This window comes from Bombus huntii, chromosome 8 (assembly GCF_024542735.1).
Source record: "Bombus huntii isolate Logan2020A chromosome 8, iyBomHunt1.1, whole genome shotgun sequence".
NCBI classification, from domain to species: Eukaryota; Metazoa; Arthropoda; class Insecta; order Hymenoptera; family Apidae; genus Bombus; species Bombus huntii.
This window is the reverse complement of record NC_066245.1, coordinates 7,291,563-7,313,426: the sequence shown is the minus strand read 5'-3', so window position 1 is coordinate 7,313,426 and position 21,864 is coordinate 7,291,563. Positions and strand designations below refer to the sequence as shown.

The 21,864-nt window shown below is 38.3% G+C and overlaps 4 protein-coding genes across 4 annotated transcripts in view; 3 read left to right on the top strand and 1 right to left on the bottom strand.

Annotated features, from left to right (window-relative positions):
* Positions 1-21,864, bottom strand: part of LOC126868306 (protein Fe65 homolog) — a 146,962-nt gene that overhangs the window by 120,754 nt on the left and 4,344 nt on the right. Inside the window, exon 2 of the mRNA XM_050623629.1 lies at positions 3,830-3,886. The gene's annotated coding sequence lies outside the window, so the exon portion shown is untranslated. The remainder of the gene's footprint in view (positions 1-3,829; positions 3,887-21,864) is intronic.
* Positions 4,836-6,510, top strand: LOC126868293 (cytochrome P450 9e2-like). The gene has a single exon (XM_050623613.1). The coding sequence runs from the start codon at positions 4,930-4,932 to the stop codon at positions 6,418-6,420; it is 1,491 nt and encodes a 496-aa protein (XP_050479570.1). The 5' UTR covers positions 4,836-4,929; the 3' UTR covers positions 6,421-6,510.
* LOC126868291 (cytochrome P450 9e2-like) lies at positions 7,736-9,553 on the top strand. The gene has a single exon (XM_050623612.1). The coding sequence runs from the start codon at positions 7,832-7,834 to the stop codon at positions 9,320-9,322; it is 1,491 nt and encodes a 496-aa protein (XP_050479569.1). The 5' UTR covers positions 7,736-7,831; the 3' UTR covers positions 9,323-9,553.
* Positions 11,839-15,786, top strand: LOC126868290 (probable cytochrome P450 28d1). Its single transcript, XM_050623611.1, has 2 exons — positions 11,839-12,145; positions 12,993-15,786. Exon 2 carries the CDS (start codon positions 13,194-13,196, stop codon positions 14,682-14,684), a length of 1,491 nt encoding a protein of 496 aa, XP_050479568.1. The 5' UTR covers positions 11,839-12,145; positions 12,993-13,193; the 3' UTR covers positions 14,685-15,786.

The following is a 21,864-nucleotide window of genomic DNA, read 5'->3' as shown; positions in this document are numbered from 1 at the left end:
AAAATCCGTGAACATTGGAGAAACGGAGAAACGACAAGGGAAGTAACGGCAAAGGAGGATGGACAGGAAGAGAGACTTCTGAATGCAAAGAGAGGAGAGTGAACTCTAGACCACTTCGTCACACTCGAGAGAAGACAGAGAGGGCACGGCAGCTTGTTCTAGTTTACGGTTCTCAGAACGAACGCAGAGAAAACTCAGGTACCGTGAGCCTTGCGTGGCTAAGAGACTACCCCGAAATTGTCGTAGTACTCTGTCGGATTTGGTGTCGAAATAAATCGGCAAAGGTTGCTCGCCAAACCGTATCTTTATCCAGGATGCCACTGAATGAAACATAAGAAAATTATGCTACACGTGCCAGATGGAAGATACCTTCGTACCAGGATTTCGAAAAAGACACACATTTTCTGAGAAAAATAAATCTTTGCGATCGTCGATCGAATTACTGAGAAAATCGATTTTTTACAAATAGATTGCTGATACTTATGTATTTGTGAAAGATCGAAAGATGTACAAATACACGGATTAGCTTGCAAAAACAGTTCTTAACCTTCATGTAATAAATGTTGGATAAAAATTTATCGCAAGTCATTCCGATAATGATTAAATATTTCTGTTAATGTGTATGTATATGATTTGAACCATAACCGCGTAGAGATTCATCCAAGTCATTGCCACGTGTTACCAAGCAGCGTTTAATTGATAAGTGGAAAGATACGCTGTGTATGATGGTCGAGAAAAATACATTTATCAATAACATTCCTGTAAAATATTTATATTTATATTTATATAAAAACAGATGTATTAAACAGATATATATATATCCGTAATAATAAGTAATAATACAATATTAATGTTTATTTCATGAATATAAACTGTTTTTGTGTAATTATAAATATTTAGTCACAGTCATTTAGTAAATATAAATATTTTATAGTACAAATCATTATGGAATTACAAGAATGACGTCGCCAGGGTATTTGAAGATGCTGAGTTTGAGAATATTCGTCTGAGGAATGCAAATACGCACGATATTCATAGTAATATGTATATTAATGCCCATTTGATCGAAAATTCTCTCAGAATTAACTTCTTTATACTTAAATGTATCCTTATAATAAATGTCTCTTATGTCAAAGAATTTTCTGCTTGTCGATTTAATTTCTGATTTCGATAAATTGAAATGAATAGCCATGAAAAAGATACTTATATTTATAGTTTCTTGATATGGAGAATTATATTCCACTGTTTACTAATGTATGTGTAACAAGATAAGATTACTTTACATAACATCGTATAATATTAGACGTTATATAACGTATTAGACATATAAGACACATACGTCTTATTCAAAATAAGATTGTTTCACATGTAATATTGTTCCAGAACGAAAACAGGAAAGTATCTCACGTTATTCTCTGTTAACATTTTATTAAACATTACAGAAAAAGATAGATGTTCCCTTCTCTCTCTGTTACTAAAAATTATCTGATTACATTATAAATTAAGTTATTAGCTCCAACACCGACATATCAGAGCTTTATTTTCTGTCGGACATTTCAGAGGTCGGTCGCCAGGCGCATTGAAAACCACCTGTCTACTTTATTACATTTTGTGGAAAGCGCGACGCATATCGCCGCCCGTGAATAATTACACTATTAATTTGAAAGCGCATAATTGTAACCAACTTCCATACGTCATAAATTTATTAAAGCAGCAATTGCTCCGCCAACGATGTTTCATAATGCAAAGAAAGATTCTAGTTAACATTTTTTTCCAATTAGACATCCATCGTTCGCTTTTCACAAATTCACAACGTCGGAACGTTGTATTTAGCGTCGGTTGATTTATCGCTTTAAGAATTCGTGACAAGATTCCTTAGTTCGGAAGGCCATTATTCACCGAAGGATCGGTGCATCTGTGGTGAACATCGTGTAATTCCTCAGGAACGAGGCAGATCCTCGAAGCGTCAGGTGGTTTCCAAACCACATCTGATCGATAGAAACGTGGTTTAAGGACAAGGGGTACCGTCGATGGAGCGCTCAATATCCGTCTTACATGAAGACAATCGTACGTGGTCGATGGTAATTGATACCGATTGTCATCAATTGCGGAACCATCTCGTTTTCCCTTCTCGACCTACAAAATAACCAACCAGTCACATCCTACATTCTTTTCACGTACGTGAAATATTCGCAACGTGTCGCGAAAGTTCACCGTGTCGCCAAAGTTTCTCGCGAAACTAGATTCGTTCGACGCTCCGAAGTTATGAGCTGTCTGCTATTCCTCCGGAATATAACAACTTGAAAGTTAACGCGAACTTAACAACGGAAGATATAATTGCAAACAAGTTTGAACGAATTTGTGGCCAAACGTGTCTTTCAAAAATATAGCGAGCAAATTTCTTTTATCTAAATAAACATAAAAATTCCGAAGTATTTAGTTACTTTATGTATGTAACGTATGTATATATGGAAAGATCTCATGCTTCGAATGAAAATCTGGAAAAACACGATCTTGAAGGAGAAGTAATTCCGCCTCGATAGTGTCAAAAAGTGCTGCTTATATCCAAGGAAATAGTTACCGCTAAAGTGACATATTTTATATATTCGTCGCACGTTTTCAAAGCATCCGGTGTCAAAGAGCTCGCAGAAACTCTTGCGGGAAAGCAGCACGAATCGTCGTCCACTCCTTAGAGAGAATTTTCCTGAATTCGTTTCAACTGGATTTCCCATCTTTCAGACGGGTATACTTCAACAGAGGTGGTCGTATACACGTACAAAGAGATGACAGAGCGCCACTTGGCCGACACAAACAAAATGTATCTTGATGGAACAATATTTTCGTTTTCCTCTTGTGTGTGATCTGTGCCTAGACTGTTTGACGGCATGTACTCGAAAAAGGGAAAACATACACCACGTATTACTACCGTCGAATCACGTTTCATTCGGCCAGATTCGACTCGAACTGGAAACTTGTTCTAGCAAATCCTTCGTCCGGATGTTTCTAGGGTTTCGGCACAGAGACTGACACGGGAGTTTTTGTCATTCGGCTACGAGACGAGTGTCTATCTTTTCCGTATTACCGACAAACCGAGTTCGTTCGAATCAACTTTCGGAGTACTTTTTTTTTACCTGTTCGTTTAAACGTTCCGATCTAATGTTAGGCGATTATCGAAGGCCCGACGAGACATCGAGGTTGATGGAAAGGAGGGCAGAATTAGCCCAGAGAAAAAGAGGGTTGGAACAGAATCGGTGGAAAGTCGAAGAAGAAAAAGAGAGGGAGAAGAGATAGAGGATGGTGGGGTTGAGATGGCGAGAATAAAGCAAGGGTGGTGATCGATTGCGTCGGTACATGCACAATAACAGGGGGATGAAGTCATGTGTCCGGGCTAAACAGCCCATTTGCCCAACACAATGGAAGCGACGTTGCTGTGGGCTCGACTTAATTACCAGAGGCTGCCTTTGGCAAAGACCAGCGAGGTAAAGAGAGGCGAGAGGACACCTTATCGGAAGCGATCTGAGTCTAAGCTCCATTTAGCAGACTTCCACGAGCGCAAAATTCACCGAGAGATCGATCTCCTTCGCTATTAAATTAAATTGTTCTTTCAACATTTGAGTTTCAAAAATAATTTCATTTATCGAGTGGATCGTCGCTTAACTCTAACTGTATTGTCTGAAGGAGACATAGGAAAAATGTCAAATATAGTAATATCTTCTCATCTTAGGCGTCACCATACGTAATGTAATTATTAATATTCATATCGTACAAAGAGTAAAGAGTATGTCTCATATTTGAAACAGGATAAATTACGAATGTGCGCATTACCTACCGTAATTTTCATAAACTTCGCAACTTCGAAAAGGCCACTGCATTAAACACGGTAGAACTGTAACAGAAAATATAGTTACACTCAATGCACAATTTAAATAGGAACTAACACGCATAGGATATGGCAATGACGTAAGAATTCAATTAAATAATGGCTGATCCATTACAGTAACACACAGTGTCAAACCTTTAAGCTTGTATTTTTCAATGTCGAAGCACTTGAAACCTAATTTATTTTATTTATATAGATTGACCCATTTAAATCGTTGTACATGATCATCTCCGAAATTGTTTAACATATCGATAAACTTCTTGTATAAAGATTGACTGATTTCAACAAGTTCATAATTTGATGTAATTAGTTCCTTCTTTTACTCCTTGGTGTAACTGTACATCATTCAAGAAAGTATATAATTTATCTTTATTCCGAAAGTGATCATATATTTTTGGATGTATTTAACTTCCATAAAAAAGGATCAAACTAATCAACCATAGATTGGTTAGAAAAACGTAGGAAATACCTTAATTTCAAATGAAAGTAATTTGCTTAATTTCACTCAATACAATTCTTAGATCTTTGCGGAGTAATACAGACTAGTAAACTACCACATTTCGATACTGATAACGCTTTTGATAACGATAAAATTTCATTCCTATTCCAATTTCAACGTCAACGTTTCAATTCCAATTTCCTATTCTTAATTTTATTCCATAAAATATATATATATATATTGACATGATACAAATACTAATACCGTATCGCCTACATATTACATAATGCAGCATCAGCGATTTATACACGTACCGTTTTCTATTTTAGTGTGTTATTACAGCAGAATATAAAAGTAAATCACAAATAGATAAACGCATTATAGAACGCATTATCAGTCGATATATTTTGTTTTTAAAGCAAACGATAAGAAATGAGGACTGAATATAATATATACTACAGCAAACGGAGTAGGGGAAACGCACCAAGTATGGGAGTTTAAGGTGGATTGCTCTCTACTATGCTTATCATTGTACATTGTACAACCGCGAGTTCAAGAGTAATTGTGACTTGGAATAGTGTTTTAACAATATCATTTCCGCTGACAAAAGATGACTTATCCATTTTTTACGCTCCTCGTTGGAGCTTTCTTGCTATTGTGCTTTTATTTGTATTTGAGACACAACCATTGGAAGAGAAATGGAATTCCAACTGTCAAAGGATCTATTCCAATCCTGGGCCACCTGTTACCCCTAATGACGGGAAGAATGAATTTTGCCGAACTTATTCAAAAAGCATACAAAGAGTACAAAGATCATAGCATGGTCGGTATGTACAAAGGAATAATGCCAATGTTACTTGTTCGAGACCCTAATGTAGTGAAAACCGTGCTGCAAAGTAATTTCACGAGCTTCCACGAAAATGGGTCGAAAATCGAACCGGATGCAGATCCTCTTTTATCCAAAAATCCGTTTTTCTGTTACGGAGACGTATGGTTGAACGGAAGGAAACGACTAACCTACGCGTTTTCCAATGTTAGATTGAAGATCCTTTTCACAGCTGTCATCGGAGTGTGCAAGAAATTCGACAATTTCCTGAACAAACAGCTAGGGAAGAACAACAAGTACGAAGTCGAACTGAAATCGTTATTCTTAAAATTCACTGGTGAAGTTGTGGCGAACGCTGGTTTTGGCATCGAAGGTCACTGCTTTGAAGATGCACGAAATGCAAATGCCTTCGATCAACTTTTTGGAAATATGTTAGCGGAATCATTATTATCTATAATCAGATCCTACCTTCCATCTATCAATCGCTTCTTGAAGATCAAATTCCTGCCTAAACAAGTGGACCAATTCTTTAGGAACATCGTCACAGAAAATCTGAAAGTCAGAAGAAACGAACCAGTACATAGAAATGATTTCCTGCAATTAATGATCGACATGGAAAAGACAGGGGAGCATATCGATGAAGAGGTTGTAGCGGCTCATGCAGTTTCTTTTTTCTTTGACGGAGTCGAAACATCCAGCATTACCTTACGTTTCGTTGGATACGACTTGGCTGTTCATCCAGACATTCAAAATAAGTTGAGAAACGAAGTGATATCTGCGATTGCGAAACACGGAGGTTTAACGTACGAGGCATTGAAAGACATGACGTATATGAATCAAGTGATCAGCGAATCTCAAAGATGTCACGCAGCTGTATGCTTCATGCATAAAGTGTGCACAGAAGAGTTCGAGTTGCAAGGGTCAGATGGGTTGACCTATCGCGCAAAACCTGGCACCGAGATATTCATATCCGTTCATGGATTGCACTCTGATCCTACATATTGGGTTGATCCAGAAGTTTTCGATCCGGAACGATTCAACGAAGAGAGAAAGCAAACAATAGAAAAAATGACATTCCTTCCTTTCGGTGAGGGACCACGAATTTGTGTTGGAATGAAAATGGCTATGTTACAGATGAAGGCTTGTTTGGCTAATTTGTTAAGAAATTACAAATTGGAATTATCACCAAAAACCCACATCCCGTTGAAAATGTCGGCAAACCTTATGTTATCCGAAGTAGATGATGGAATTTGGGTATATATCTCTAAGCTTTGAAGTTATTGTATGGCTTCACTGTTACGACTTTTAATGGCATTTGCCTATCCCTGCTATCTTTGTTTACTGATAATAAATTATATTCTCTAATTTTGCCTTATTTAATTCCTAGTTGTGCTCCCCCGAGTCAACACTCGTAGTCGCCACTTGCCCTTTCCAATAAATGCCTGTTGTCTCGAATTAGATCTCGTCTTCGATAGTTTATTTATTATCTTTTGTTCTTAGCAATCGTCCCAGTAATCATTTCCCACATTAGTGGGTGGTTTCTTCCAGCTAGATAGCTAGTTCTTACTTAGTCAACATACCATGTGAAAAATATAACAAACTCTGAACGATTGCAATGTTCGATCAACCACGGGGATTAGCAACATACTTTATCGCGGAACTGGTAAATATATATATACAGATTTTTTGTATATAGGTTCAGTGATTTCGGGGCGAATATAATTTAGGATAATTAGATTTTTCTTCTAGTGTGTGATTTGGTGTGCTTATAGCTAATCTGTGAAGGTTAAATCTATTTTTCTTCCAATTGGAATCATATATTTAACTTCCATAAACAAGTATTAAGCTATTTATCTATAGATTACTTAAAGCTCATTTATTTAGGAAATATTTTAATATTAAATATTAGTGTAGTATCGTAATACTTAGACTGTAGATGTCGCTGCTGGGTACGGCTGCTTTTCTTCTCATTTTTTTATCGTAGAAGAAAAATCGGACTCCGGTCGCCGGATTCGAAACCGGGTTCCGAACGTTCGTAACTTAAGGCACTAACTACTGCGCTGCCATCGTCTGACACTAGTTAGTATCGAGTGGTGGTATTTGCTATCGAGGCAGCCACAGGCCTTTTTTCCACGATACTACATTAGTAAGTAAGTTTAGTTCACACTATGTAACTATTAATTACTTACATTAGCACGCGATATTGACAGAGGATAATACAATCGTTTAGGGTACGAGCATCATTCTGATACAACGTTTACAGCTCCGTTCCTATCAATGACACCTATGTGACATTGAAATGATACGCTTATAACTGTCGTGTTATCTACATACATGTACCATCATGTATATATATATATATATATATATATATATATATATATATATATTTGTCTTTCTGTGTTTCCTCGCATGTTATCATTAAATAACATAAACATAACAGAGATATAGATAAAGACACGAAATATAATATTATTTTAGATTTTTAAGACAGACAATAACCAAGACAATAACAGGTTTGATCGTAAACACTCGCACGATAACAAGTAGAGTGGGAGGAAACGATTCAACCATGAGAGCCTGAGCTGGATTCCACTGCAATACGCCGATCATTCCACATTGTGCTCCCGAGACTGTTCGAGTAGTTGTAATTCGGAATAGTGCTCTGACAACATTGCGGTAGAAGATGGTGTCTGCATTTTTTACACTCCTTACAGGGCTGTTCCTACTATTGTGTTTGTATTTGTACTTGAGGCACAACCATTGGAAAAGAAATGGAATTCCTACTGCTAAAGGGTATGTTCCAATCCTCGGCCACATGTTACCCGTATTGATGAAAAGAATACACTTTGGTCAATTTATCCGAAAAGTATACGACGAGTATAAAGATTACAGCATGGTCGGAATATACAACGGAATAATGCCATTGCTAATTCTTCGAGAGCCTAATTTAGTAAAAACCGTGCTGCAAAGTAATTTCTCGAGTTTCCACGAAAATGCATTCAAAATCGACCCAAATGCGGATCCCCTTTCGGCTAAAAATCCGTTTTTTTGCACTGGAGACGCATGGCTGAACGGAAGAAAACGTCTAACCTACGCGTTTTCTAACGTTAGATTGAAGGTTCTTTTCGTAGCTGTCAAAGGGGTCTGTAAGAAATTCGAAAATTTCTTGAACAGACGACTAGAAACGAAGAACAAGTACGAAGTCGAATTGAAACCGTTATTCTTAAGATTCACTGGTGAAGTTGTAGCAAACGCTGGTTTAGGCATCGAAGGTCACTGTTTCGAAGATGAAACAACTGCCAGTGCCTTCAATCAGCTTACAGGAAACGCGTTAACCACATCACTATCAATTTTAATCTGGCAATACTTTCCCGTTATTGGTCGTTTGTTGAAGCTCAAATTACTTCCTAAACGATTAGACGAATTCTTTAGAAAAGTTGTTGCAGAAAACTTAGAAATCAGACGAATGGAGCCGATATACAGGAATGATTTCCTACAATTAATGATCGACATGGAAAAAATAGGGGAGAAAGTCGACGAAGATGTTATAGCGGCCCATGCACTTTCCTTCTTCCTTGATGGAACCGAGACGTCCAGTCTTACCTTAAATTACATTGGATATGACTTGGCCGTTCATCCAGACATTCAAGAAAAGCTGAGAAACGAAGTGATGTCTAAGATCGAAAAACACGGAGGTTTTACGTACGAAGCATTGAAGGAAATGACATATATGAATCAAGTGATTAGCGAATCTCAGAGATGTCACACGGTTGCAGGTTTCATGCATAAAATTTGTACAGAGGAGTTTGTGCTACAAGGCTCAGATGGATTAACCTATCGTGCGAAACCTGGGACGAATATAATTATACCCGCTGAGGGACTGCAGTGTGATCCGAAGTATTGGACCGATCCAGAAGTTTTCGATCCGGAACGATTCAACGAAGAGAGAAAGCAAACAATAGAAAAAATGACATTCCTTCCTTTCGGTGAGGGACCACGAATTTGTGTTGGAATGAAAATGGCTATGCTACAGATGAAGGCTTGTTTGGCTAATTTGTTAAGAAATTACAAATTGGAATTATCACCAAGAACGCAAGTCCCATTGAAAATATTGCCGAATCATTTTCTGGCGGAAGTAAATGGTGGTATTTGGGTATATATCACCAAGCTTTGAAGTTATCGTTGCACTTTTCAATGCATGTATTAATATTTATAGAATACAAAATTGTACTACATAAAGTCAAATTATTATTTTTGCTGTGTTGACTATTTTTATGTAAAACATTTTTATGTGTTATATAAAGAAGAACATATGTATTGTAATTTTCTACGTAATGTATTAGTCACTACAGTATTTCTTCTTTTAATGGGCAGATTACAAAATAAAATGATCGTAACGATGTTATTTTTGTACATTTTATAATAAATTGCGATTTACAATTATATGCATCTCACTAGCGGCGGGAATTTGATATTATCGAAATCATACAGAAGTAGAGCAAATTTTGAGCGTGATATTAGCATGGAAGATGTATGAACGTGAAAAATTAAAAAGTATACGATATATAGAATTTATGAGAGTGTGTCGAGAGCTGATATATATCCTGTGCTTCAGAACGAAGGGACTCGAACGAGTTTCCGGTGCGGTTTCCCCTGTCTTATATTGCTAGGTAAGTCAAATATATACAAATGTATCAAATATATACGGACGTATGTCCACATACACATTCTATATTTTCTATATATATCGTATTAGTTTTCTTGTAACTTATGTGCGATCTATTAGCCTGTTGACTGAGTCGTTTCTTAATCGGAATTGTTTTTAATCCTTTGCGTCGCCTGAAGGAGACTCAGGCAAATTACCAAATATAAGATATAGTAATTTCACATTCCGGAAAGTGACAACCTTTACAGATAAAGAAATAAGAGATTCTGAGTGTTTCGTTACTTTATTACACCGTCAATTGGTAAATTGCGGAATTACAGATTCATCAATTTCAATTGAGTTTTAAATCATTTTAAATAGGATATGCTGTGCTCATACATACATCGTGCTATGATAGTGGTGTGATACATAGTTAATCGCTACGACCTAGCTGATCTTGTGATTCGCATACAGTGTGATAAAACAACGGCATTGAAATAGAGTGTAGAATGATAAGCGATAGTAAACATCTATTAGAGTGTGCGCGCTGTTGGGAACCTAACCGTCCTGCCCCTTCTGGACCTATCGCGATCATTTAAATCATTTATGACCAAATAAAACGACATATAAATAATGGGAGGAAAGGGAGACTCAAACACAGAATGGGCAATTTGAGTAACTAGCTAACTCGTTTCTTCTGGTTAACAGATTAAATTTCTGTGAAAATAAACGCGATCAATGCTACATATTGCTTCGTATAGTTTCTCGTGATTAAATAGAAAAGTTGCTTTCTGAAAGTTGCCTATCAAATATGAAAATTCTTGTGGACGTATTGTTTCATTACTTATCTTTCGTATATTACGCGTGCTGTACCTCGAAACGGAATAGAGTTAAAGTTTCTCGGGAAGCAAAACAGTTTTCCGATAGTTTCGTGCAGTTAGCGTGAAAACTTAACAGGATTCGGAGAGCCTAGCCATTAGCCTAGGACAGAAGGACGCTCCTTCTCTCTCTCATTCACTATTTCAGGATGTATCACTGTGGAAGAAGAATAAATTACAAATCTGAGCGTTACTTAGCGGAGCTTTCATAAAGTTCATTACTCGAAAAAGGCCACTGCGTTAAACATAATAAAGCACAATTCAGAGAAAAACAACATAGTGCGTACAAGGGATATCAGTGACGGAAGCAGCCACTTAGATAATGTTTGTATCATTACAATCACATGTAGAGTCACAATTGTAGGCTCGCATGTTTCATGGCCATATCACTAGAGGTTTTATTCTCGAAATGTTGTGTTACAAAACTGTTAGGCGTATTCATAGATTTTTTAAATAAAGCATCAGTGATTTTGGAAAATATATAATTCGATGTAATTAGTTGTATTCTTTACTTTCGTGTCTTCCACAAAACAATTCGAGTTTCACAAAAAGGCATAAAACTATTTATCTGCAGATTAAAAAAGTTATTCAATTGAGAAACATTTTCATATTAAATAGCAGTAATTTTTATTCTACTTTATATAACTATCAGGTTTTTCAATAACCTCGCGGTATTTGGAGAAGACAATGTAGATTTGCAATACTATTTCGTTCCACGTGCTTGCGCTTACGTGATATTGTTATCAGTACCATATGGCCTATATGTACGAAAAATCAACTACATATACATGTATCGTTGTAATGTATTATTCCATTTCTCGATAAACTATAAAACAAATAATTCACTAATAGATAAACACAAATAATGTATCTTTCACATACGTTTTTTAGATAGCCGACATTAATCGACAAATCTGATCGCATACATGTATATAATATGCATCGTAACAAGCAAAGTGGGAGTTCGATCAGCTTACTGGGAACACGTTAGGGGTATCGCTAACAACTTTAGTCTGGCAATACTTTCCCGCTATTGGTCGTCCCTTGAAGCTCAAATTAGTTCCAAAAGAATTAGACCAGTTTTTTAGAAAAGTTGTTGCAGAAAATTTAGAAATCAGACGAAGGGAGCCGATATACAGGAATGACTTCCTTCAGTTAATGATCGACATGGGAAAAACAGGGGAGAAAGTCGACGAAGAGGTTATAACGGCTCATGCATTTTCCCTCTATCTTAATGGAACCGAGACGTCCAGTCTTACCCTGAGTTACGTTGGATATGATTTGGCTGCTCGTCCAGAGATTCAAGGAAAGGTAAGGAACGAAGTGATATCTACGATCGAGAAGCACGGCGGTTTGACGTACGAGGCGTTGAAGGAGATGACGTACATGAACCAAGTAACCAAGTAAACGGTAAATGGCGAAATTACAAATTCATCAATTTCATTTGAGTTAAAATGAAATATGTAAAAAAGAGGTAGGTTGACAAACAAGAATCTGAAAAATCAGGTAATTCGTCTTGTCTGATCTATTGCATTTCGAAACGGAATAGAGTAAGAGTTTCTCGTAAAACAAAACAGTTTTCAGATAGTTTCTCTAGCGTGAAAACGAACAGGCATTCGGAGATTCTAATGGGTTCATTAGACTCTTTAGCTTTCATAAAGATCATTGCTTCGACATGACGACTGCATTATGAGTAGTAGAGCTATAACATAAAACAGATGTACTCAATGCTTAGTTAACCAGATAAGAAATAGCACGGCAGAGAGATAACCGTGACGTAGGCGTGATATGTGACAACCGACTACTAGACAATGGGTGTATCTTTAAAATGTCGTATAGTTTCTAGGAATGAGGCTCGCATATCTCAAGGTCGCGTCATTCGAAATTTTATTTGCTACATATTTTTTGCACAACTGTTTAGCATATTGATAGATGTTTTGAAGAGAGATTAAGACTTTTTAACAGGAATATATCTAATTAAACGTGATTAATTTTTCTTGTTACGTACTACAATTAGGTATTCCCAATGGGGTCCGTGAAGTGTAGAGAATCTACAACGAGCCCTAATCTGTTTTTTTTTAATAAAATCATATATAAGAAAATACTGATCTTTCTTAACTATAAATTACGTAAAAGGGCTATTAATCTAGAAAATATATTGATATCAAACAATAGTAATTAGTAAACATTAGTAACTAGTTATATATATAAATAATATGTATATGTACTGTATTGTTTTTCTCCAAGTGTTATCACCATAAAACAAAACAATTGTGAAATAGATAAACGTATGTAATATGTCCGCTTTCTACATTTTTCAGATAAACGACTGTGGCCAAAAAGTTTGATTTCATAATATAATACGTATTAAGGCAACTAGAGTGGGAGAATCATTTTGGGCATTAAAGCTTAGATAGAATTGCACTGCAATACGACGATCATTCTACATTGTGCTTTTGAAACTGTTGGAGTAGTTGTAATTGGGAATAGTAATTTAACGATATTATCTCTGTGAGTAACATATGGCTTCTGCATTTGTCACGCTCCTTATAGGAGCGTTCTTACTATTCTGTTTTTATTTGTATCTGGTATACAATCATTGGAAGAGAAATGGAATTCCAACTGCCAAAGGATGTATTCCAATCGTGGGCCACTTGTTACCCGTAGTAATAAGAAGAATGAATCTTGCCGGACTTATTCGTCAAATATACGAAGATTACAAAGATTACAGTATGGTTGGAGTGTACAAAGGGATAGTGCCGGCACTAGTTGTTCGGGACCCTGAGTTAGTGAAAACCGTACTGCAAAATAATTTCTCCAGCTTCCACGAAAATGGATTTCATGTCGATCCAAACGCGGATCCTCTTTTATATACAAATCCGTTCTTCTGTTCCGGAGATATATGGTTAACTGGAAGAAAACGTATAACCTATGCGTTTTCTAACGTGAGATTGAAGATCCTGTTTACAGCTGTTAACGGAGTGTGTAAGAAATTCGAAAATTTCTTGAACAGACGACTAGAAAGAAACAACAAGTACGAAATCGAATTAAAAGCATTATTTTTAAAATTCACCGGTGAAATTGTGGCGAACGCTGGCCTAGGTATCGAGGGTTACTGTTTCGAAGATGAACCACGTCCTAATGCATTCGATAAACTTTCTGGAGAAGCATTCGCCGAATCCTTATTATCTATAATCAGATTCCACTTTCCTACTGTCAATCGTTTTTTGAAGATCAAATTCCTGCCTAAACACGTGGATCAATTTTTCAGAAAGGTCGTCGCAGAAAATTTGCAAGTTAGAAGAAGCGAATCGATACCTAGGAAAGATTTCCTTCAATTAATGATCGACATGGAGAAAGCAGGAGAGCACATCGCCGAAGAGATTGTAGTAGCCCACGCAGTTTCCTTCTACCTTGATGGTATCGAAACATCCAGTGTCACCATGAATTACGTTGGATATGACTTGGCTGCTCGTCCAGAGATTCAAGAAAAGGTGAGGAACGAAGTGATATCTACGATCGAGAAGCACGGCGGTTTGACGTACGAGGCGTTGAAGGAGATGACGTACATGAATCAAGTAATTAGTGAATCTCAAAGATGTCACGCAGCACTAGGTTTCATGCATAAAGTATGCACGGAAGAATTCGAGCTTCAAGGATCCGATGGATTGACCTATCGCGCGAAGCCTGGCACTGACATATTCCTATCCGTTCACGGTCTGCACAACGATCCCAATTATTGGGTTGATCCAGAAGTTTTCGATCCGGAACGATTCAGCGATGAGAGAAAGCAAACTATAGAAAAAATGGTATATCTTCCTTTCGGTGAGGGACCAAGAATTTGCGTTGGAATGAGAATGGGTTTGCTACAGGTGAAGGCTTGTTTCGCTACTTTGCTGAGAAACTACAAATTGGAATTGTCACCAAAAATGCAACTTCCATTGAAAATGTCGCCGCATTATTTCCTAACGCACCCACATGGCGGTGCTTGGGTATATATCTCTAAGCTTTAAAGTTATTGAAAAGTTTTTATAAATTTTCATATATTTATGTTCAGATGTATAATACTGCGAAGATCAACGTTTATTTCTGTTACGTTGGCTAAGAATTGTTAAGTAAAAAGGTTTGTTAGAATAAAGAAGAGATAATTATAGGTGTAATATATTTATCACTACGCTGCTGCTTCTTTTAATCGGCAAAAATAAAGTTATCATGACAGCGACCTTTGTTACTTGATAATAAATTCTGATTTGGCATTCTATATATATATATATATACGCCTTATTAACAGAGGGGAATTTAACATTACGGAATTGATACGGAAGTTATGTAAGCTTTGAACATGATGCAAGCGTGAAAGACGAATGAATAAAATAAAATAAAAAGTTAGACGTATAGCATTTATGGGAGTGTGTATACGAGTCTATATTCCGTGTCTCAAAACGAAGGGACTCGAGCGAGTTTTCTGAGTGGTTTCCCGTGTTCACCGTGGCTATGTATACATAACTGCGTCAAATATACGTATGTGTGTTGGCGTACATATTCTATATTTTATATGTACACAGTACATATATCGTATCATCTGCTACGTAATATATGTATATAGAAAGACGCGACAAATTGGCGTGCACTTTCGAAAATAAATAATCCTTTGTTATAACGTATCATATAGGCTGATCCACGGTGATACGAATAAAAAAGAGTGATTCTTCTTAACAAAATAGGAACAAAATAAAATATAGTAAACAAAATATAGTAACGCTATTGACGTAATTCTTTAAGATTGGGTTTTTCGTTTTTAGCAAACGACGCAAAAAGAAAGAGTAGAACTGTGGATATTGAACTGATAATTGTAGAGATGATGAAAATTCTGAGAAAAAAGAAAAACATAACCTCATATCTTGGGATGGTACAAATGTTATCTACAGATTACAAATGTTTGTGTAATAATTCAGATCACTTTTGATAAAAGTAAATTACAGGCGAAATAGAGATTAATTTCTAATCTAATCTTTTAGCTTCCAACTTTGAAGTTTTTCATCCTGTAAATATCATAATTCTTGTTTATAAATTTACAAGGAAATCGAATAATGATCGATTTTTGAGTTTTCTCAATGATAGATTGTATCTTTGAGCAACACCTTTTGACGCTTTCAAAGCGAAGCACAATACACTCGCATTCCCGGTTAGTACCTACGTTCTTTTTACCTTTCCTTTCTGCCAGTTCCTTTTCCTTTTTCTATCTTATCCCTGTTCACGACCGATCGATTTGTACGTTCGCCTGCCGGAAAACAAGAAAGTGGAAAGAACACGTGCGCACACGGAAAGCGAAAATGTGTGGCGTCATTCTATGAATAGAAGAAGAAGAGAACGAGGCAGGGCATAGAACGATGAAGAAGAAAGAGTGGTTCGAGGGATGAGAAAAGAGTCCTTCACGTCGTAGTGCATCTTTCTCTGATTTCCCGTGGGAGAAGTCGTCTCGGTAGCTTTCTGCTACGTATCGAAGGTAGAACAGTATGAAGGATAGAGAAAGGTAGATAGATACAGAGTCGCAACGCGTGTTCTCGCATGGCATGATTTATTTTATTGCTTTTCGAGAAGCTAGCATAATTCCACCCCCGTTCCCTACTAGCAGTTACTTACCCCCTTCTATCTACGTACAGAAGACGAACAGAATCGGAGGATCGAGGACCCCAGGAAGGGATCAACAGGTACAGGACACTATCCCTCGACTAGAAATCGCAGCCGTTATCCTTTAATGTACAGAGATATCGCAAGAGATATTGGGAATACGAATTTATATGAATTCGTTTGTCATTGTATTTATCGAAGGGAAACACGAGGACAGTATTGAAAATTTTGGTTTGTTAAGCTGATGATACAGATCACGCAGAGACGAGGACAACTCGAAATAGGAGAGACCAGGTAGAAGTTGGGTTTAATTTAATTAAAACGGATAGTAGTAACGGCGATGCGGTAAATTGAAAATTACGGAGCGAACTAATCCTCTTAAATGGAATATTACTAGCGGCATGGTACAGAGAACTCGACAAATTCGATTGTTTTTGACTAAAGCTATGGCAATAAATCAATCCCCTTCAGTGGACGTTCAATACTTGGTAGCATTGATGTCTAAATCCTACTATTCACCTTCTCTTATGCAATCTCACAACGTCCATTCTCTTGCTTTAATTTATCGTCGTTCCATGTATACTAACTATTCACTCACAAATTTGACAGGTTAATTACTTGCAATCTCTGATAAAAGTATTCCGGCAACGAAAAGTTGGTGAAAAATATAAAGGACGATTGATATTTTCTCAAGAAATGTTTTCATAAGGACTGAAATATAGCGTACGCTTACCAATTGCAGCCCAAGTATGAAAGATAAATTTTTTAAACGACCATGAAACGATTTCCCTCGACTGCTTTCGTTCTTGTTCTCAGCGTTGTGTTTCTTTCTTTACTCTTGTTCAGCGATATTAGCATCCCGGTTGGAAGGATACCGGAAGAACGTCAACCCAGAACGTAATATACTTGCTCGCCGCCTTTTCCGAATGCACATCGCCGAGGGTAAAGGGGGGAGGGGGTAACGAAATGGAGAAAGGGGATAGAGACAGGGTCGTACCAGGAAATTTCACGGAGTGGCGCAATAACGTTTCTTATGCCACGTTTCCGGAGTGGCGTGCTGTTGGGGGTTGGGGTAGCTTGCAAATACTCACCGCGCGAGAGAGGAAGAATGAGAGTGCAATAGAGAGGGTGAAAATAGTAGGGAAAAGGGTGGAGATGCAGTCACTCTCTGGCATGCAATTAGGAGCTAGGCATCGCCCTGGAAAGGGTCCCTCTTGTTCAGTGTTCCTGCTGGAATTCTTCTCTTTTCCTCCCTCCCTTCGTCCTGTATCTCTTTGTCCTTCTTTATCCTTCCTCCTTCTGCCATTCGTTCGATTATATATACGTACACAGATTTTCTCCCTCGCACGCTTTCTTATAATCCACGTCAGCGCCTCCCGACACACAAACACGCACCACCACAGCGCGCGAATAACTACTATAGAAAATATCAGGGATCCATAGCTCGAAAATTGGCCCATCCTTTTCGTGGAAATCGGAAAACTGTGATTCCGAATAGAAACAGAGAGCGGAGGTCATTAAATACGTATTATGCTGACTCGTTAAAGGATTTATCAGAGGGACGAAAGCTTTCTGCCGCGAAAACTACCAAAGCTTTCACCTGTAATGCGACCATCGGCATTGCGTGTAATGCGAATTGTGCAGCAACGAAAAATTTCATTTTCATCTCTAACGCCATTTATAACCGGGGGATTTTTTTGAGATTGCGTCACCGCGAGTGAAGCAGGAACGTATCAAACGGTAGTGGGCAACGTAGTAGAGTGGGCCAACAAAAACTAAAGAGAGGAAGAGAGTTTGAAACATTGCCGCTGCGAATCAGCGAACAGGGTGAAGTTAGATAGTGTCATTCAGTGCTACCAACACAACGGTTGATTCCCGCGGGAACGGACGGTAAACACTAACGCCAATCCTGTTCCTCCCTTCTATTCCCGCTCTGTCTATCCATTTTTCGATTTTTGTTCGCTTCTCTGGTTCTGGCAGCCTCCCACCTCGCGACGACGCGTAATAACGATAATAAATCGTGTCTGAGTGATTTAGGGGTTCATTTAGCCGGTGAAACTTTCGCGAGTGCTCAGGGATCTCTGGCAGATTATAGAGAATAAGTCATTTTGGTTCTTGTCAATTCAGGAATTAGTGTCTTCAACATCCGCAGTGTGATAACGCGACGGTTCCCTGGAAATTGTTCCTCCGTTCGTATCTGGCTACAACGTTAAAAAATGCGCAATCTACCTACATGGGCGCGCCATTGGAAAACAGTATGCACGCGTGTAGTCTGTTCTTCCGTTTCACGAGCAAGTAGCTTTCAATGGAGAAGTGGATCGTTTTATTCGATTTACACGGTTTACACGCGGGCCCACGATGAAACTCGTAATAACTAGAAAGTCTATGTAGCAAATGTTATCAGTTTGAAGAGTATCGATCACTTGACCGACCGCTGAAGCAAAAATAAAACGGACCTTCCGAACAATAACAAGATGAAACGGGGAACTGTTTGAACATCGATAAAATCCTATCACCACCGAGAGGGCCACTAACAAGAGGAGCTTGTTGATATAAGAGGCGAAGATCTATTACCGGAAATTAGCAAAGCACGTATAGGTATAGTCGGTACATGGCAAGAAATGAACAGAGAAGCTGCTTCGAAACGAGTTCGTATTTCTCGTCCTCCCTTAGGTCATTCGATTCGAGTAAGCGCGAAAACAATAGCTTTAATCTCTAGCCAGTCACGATGCGCTGGTATTCCCTAACCGATAAAGCACCGTCGTCCACACCAGCTTTTGGAGAAAGAGAAAGAGAGAGGCGCCACAGAACTGAATTCAACGTTTCACGATTTAAGTAACTTTAATCAATCAGATTATCTAAATATTTTTTAATTCCATTCGAGACTAGATTCTGTATTATCCGAAACTTAACATACACCGTTTATTTTCTTCCTCTTTTTTATCCGGTCTGGCTACTAAATGAATCGATCGATCTTCCTCCTAAGTTGCGAAGAGAGACAGGTCGATAGGGCAATTTTGTTGCGCCTGATTTTGTGTTCCGCACGTTTCCTGCGTGTACGAATGGATGGAAACGTGCGTTAGCTCCGGGTGGAGAAAGAAGAAGGAAAGGGCGAAGGCACGTCTGTTGGTATCTTTACGACCTCCCAAGGACATAAAATGGTGTTATCCCTCTGTAGCTGGTTCTCTAGTAAAGACGGTGCGCGCACACCCTTGCACGTGACACCACGATCACCTATGAGGCAAACACATGTAACCACGCCACATTGAAGCAACACGACCCTTTCTGCCAGTTAGTCTCACCGAGATACTAGGATAGCGATAGGACATCAGCCTGTAAGCATCACCCTTGAACCGTTGGACAGTACAAACCTCAATATTGTCGGAAGAAAGGAGGATAAGCCAGTTCTGCCACAACGGAGCCTTTCCTGAATAAAAGTGTCGAAATTGTCGAAGGCGCGGAAACACCCTTTATTTTGGAAATTATTTACGACGGCGTAAAAGCGAGTTCGTGCGTCCATTTTCTTTTCGCGTTGTGTGTGACGATCTAAATACTTGCTCGAGGGTAACGTGCAAGGAATTGTTTGTAATTCCACACCGTTGCTCAGTGTGAATATGCATATGCAAATCTACATACGGCCGGGCCTGTCCATTCAACAGCGTAACAGGTGTATTCCTTCTCCTCTGTGAGAAATACGATCTTCCTTTCCGGTCAATCTAACTTAGATATTAACATGGAGATACGGTGCTCAAATATTATCATATAATCTGCTATAGAAGCACAAAAGCCGAATTATGTCGCGTTATGCACGGGCAGTCATCAAGAAGACTATTTTTTAGTTTAAAACTTTTATATGTCCGCGGCATCGAGTGCAACAGTCGAATGCATTTTATACGTCTGACAGCTGTCGGTGGCAACAATTCTATCATCCAGTTTGTATTACGCTCGACTATAAAGTTAAGGCAGAAATCGATTTCCACTTTGCCATTACTTGGAAACAAGTCGTAAAATACAATCCGTAAGAAGCAATGTTTCTGAATTTTTCCAAATAACTCGAGGCTCTCGCTGTGCAAAATGTCCCTGTGAACGCCAACTATTCTGTTCGTTTTGTCATTCTTCTTATCGCCCACGTACACTTTCTATCTATCCTTTCTCTCGCTTTATTTCCAGACTGTTTTCCTATTTTCTCGCGACCTCTCTCATTCTTGACATGCGAAGAGAAAAGATGCAAAAATCGCCCGTTATAGGCATTCCACGTCTCCCGGGTGAGATAAGATCCGTGAAAAAAGGAGGCGGCGAGAAGGAAAGAAAGAAAAAAAGAAGTCGCGAGACATTACTGCGAGTCTCGCGATGAAAATTGAATTTCCAGGTCGAAAGTTCTCGGGAGACTCCCTCAGTTACGTCGCTACGTTGTAACACAACGTGAAGAGCTTCCTGTAAACCATAGCAAGGAGACAAAGTCTGGACGAGTTGATGGGGCAAGTTGCGAGACAAGTCGCGAAATTAGTATCTCTAATCTAGATGAAAATCAATTCGTGCTTGCAATACGAATAACTTTATTACGTTTCCCATGCAGATAATAGGACGAAGGTTAATTCTTCTTTCACGCAATTTTTTAGCCACCGTAATATACTTTTAGATTTTTGTATTATTCCAGCGAATTTCTCGGACCCGCAGCTTCGTACTGTTACTTTAAATCATCTTTCCACTATAGTTTTACTTATGTGAATCGCTCGTAACGCACAGCTCGTAAACTCTTGCCGTGACGTAAGTGCATTCAACAGCTAAATTACATGCTACTATAGCGGAATACGTAATTACAACAGCGTTAAAATAAATATTTCACCCGTGTCTCGTTTTACACCCCCGCGTGTTAAGGTGTGACGCGCGAAATTTATTCGTTGACACCCGACTTTAATGGTAAATAAACGAATTCATTTCCCTTTCCATTCTAATCCTGCTAGAAGCTTTTAAACCGTCTCGCGATCGACTTTACAACTCGGATCGTTGTATCTCGTGAGCTGCAGCTTTCGTAAATCATCATCTTGGTGCCATTATTAAATTTAACAGGAACGTGATAAGTTCATAAATCCAGTATCACGAAGCAGTTACCACCTAAACGGTTCTCAGAATAGCCAACGTATCAGAATTAAGTGTAAACTTATAGATTCGAGGATGCCTTTCGGAATCCTTATAGAATCATTATCGAAGGAAACGACACGAAGCGATGCTCAGGCCGAGTGGCATTTCGGTCAATAACAGTTAGTACTGCACGTGAAAGCAACACGCAAATATTGATTACAGATAGTCCTTGGCTAAAGCGTCGTGAATATGCTCGAATATGCATTACTGACATTAACACAAAACTTGTAATATCGACGTTGTAACCTATGTTATGAATATGTAACAAAACATAATACAAGAATGTATCGTGCAAGATAAACGATACAGAAGAAACACAGTTCTATGGTAAGGGGATTGAAAATATGCTAAATGTCATCCTGACGTTACTGCGAAATGTTCAACTTTGGAATATATTACAGAGCAAGCATTTCTTATGTA

Excerpts from the sequence above, each read along its gene's own strand:
- LOC126868293 (XM_050623613.1), top strand. The coding sequence starts at position 4,930 with ATGACTTATCCATTTTTTACGCTCCTCGTTGGAGCTTTCTTGCTATTG.
- LOC126868291 (XM_050623612.1), top strand. The coding sequence starts at position 7,832 with ATGGTGTCTGCATTTTTTACACTCCTTACAGGGCTGTTCCTACTATTG.
- LOC126868290 (XM_050623611.1), top strand. The coding sequence starts at position 13,194 with ATGGCTTCTGCATTTGTCACGCTCCTTATAGGAGCGTTCTTACTATTC.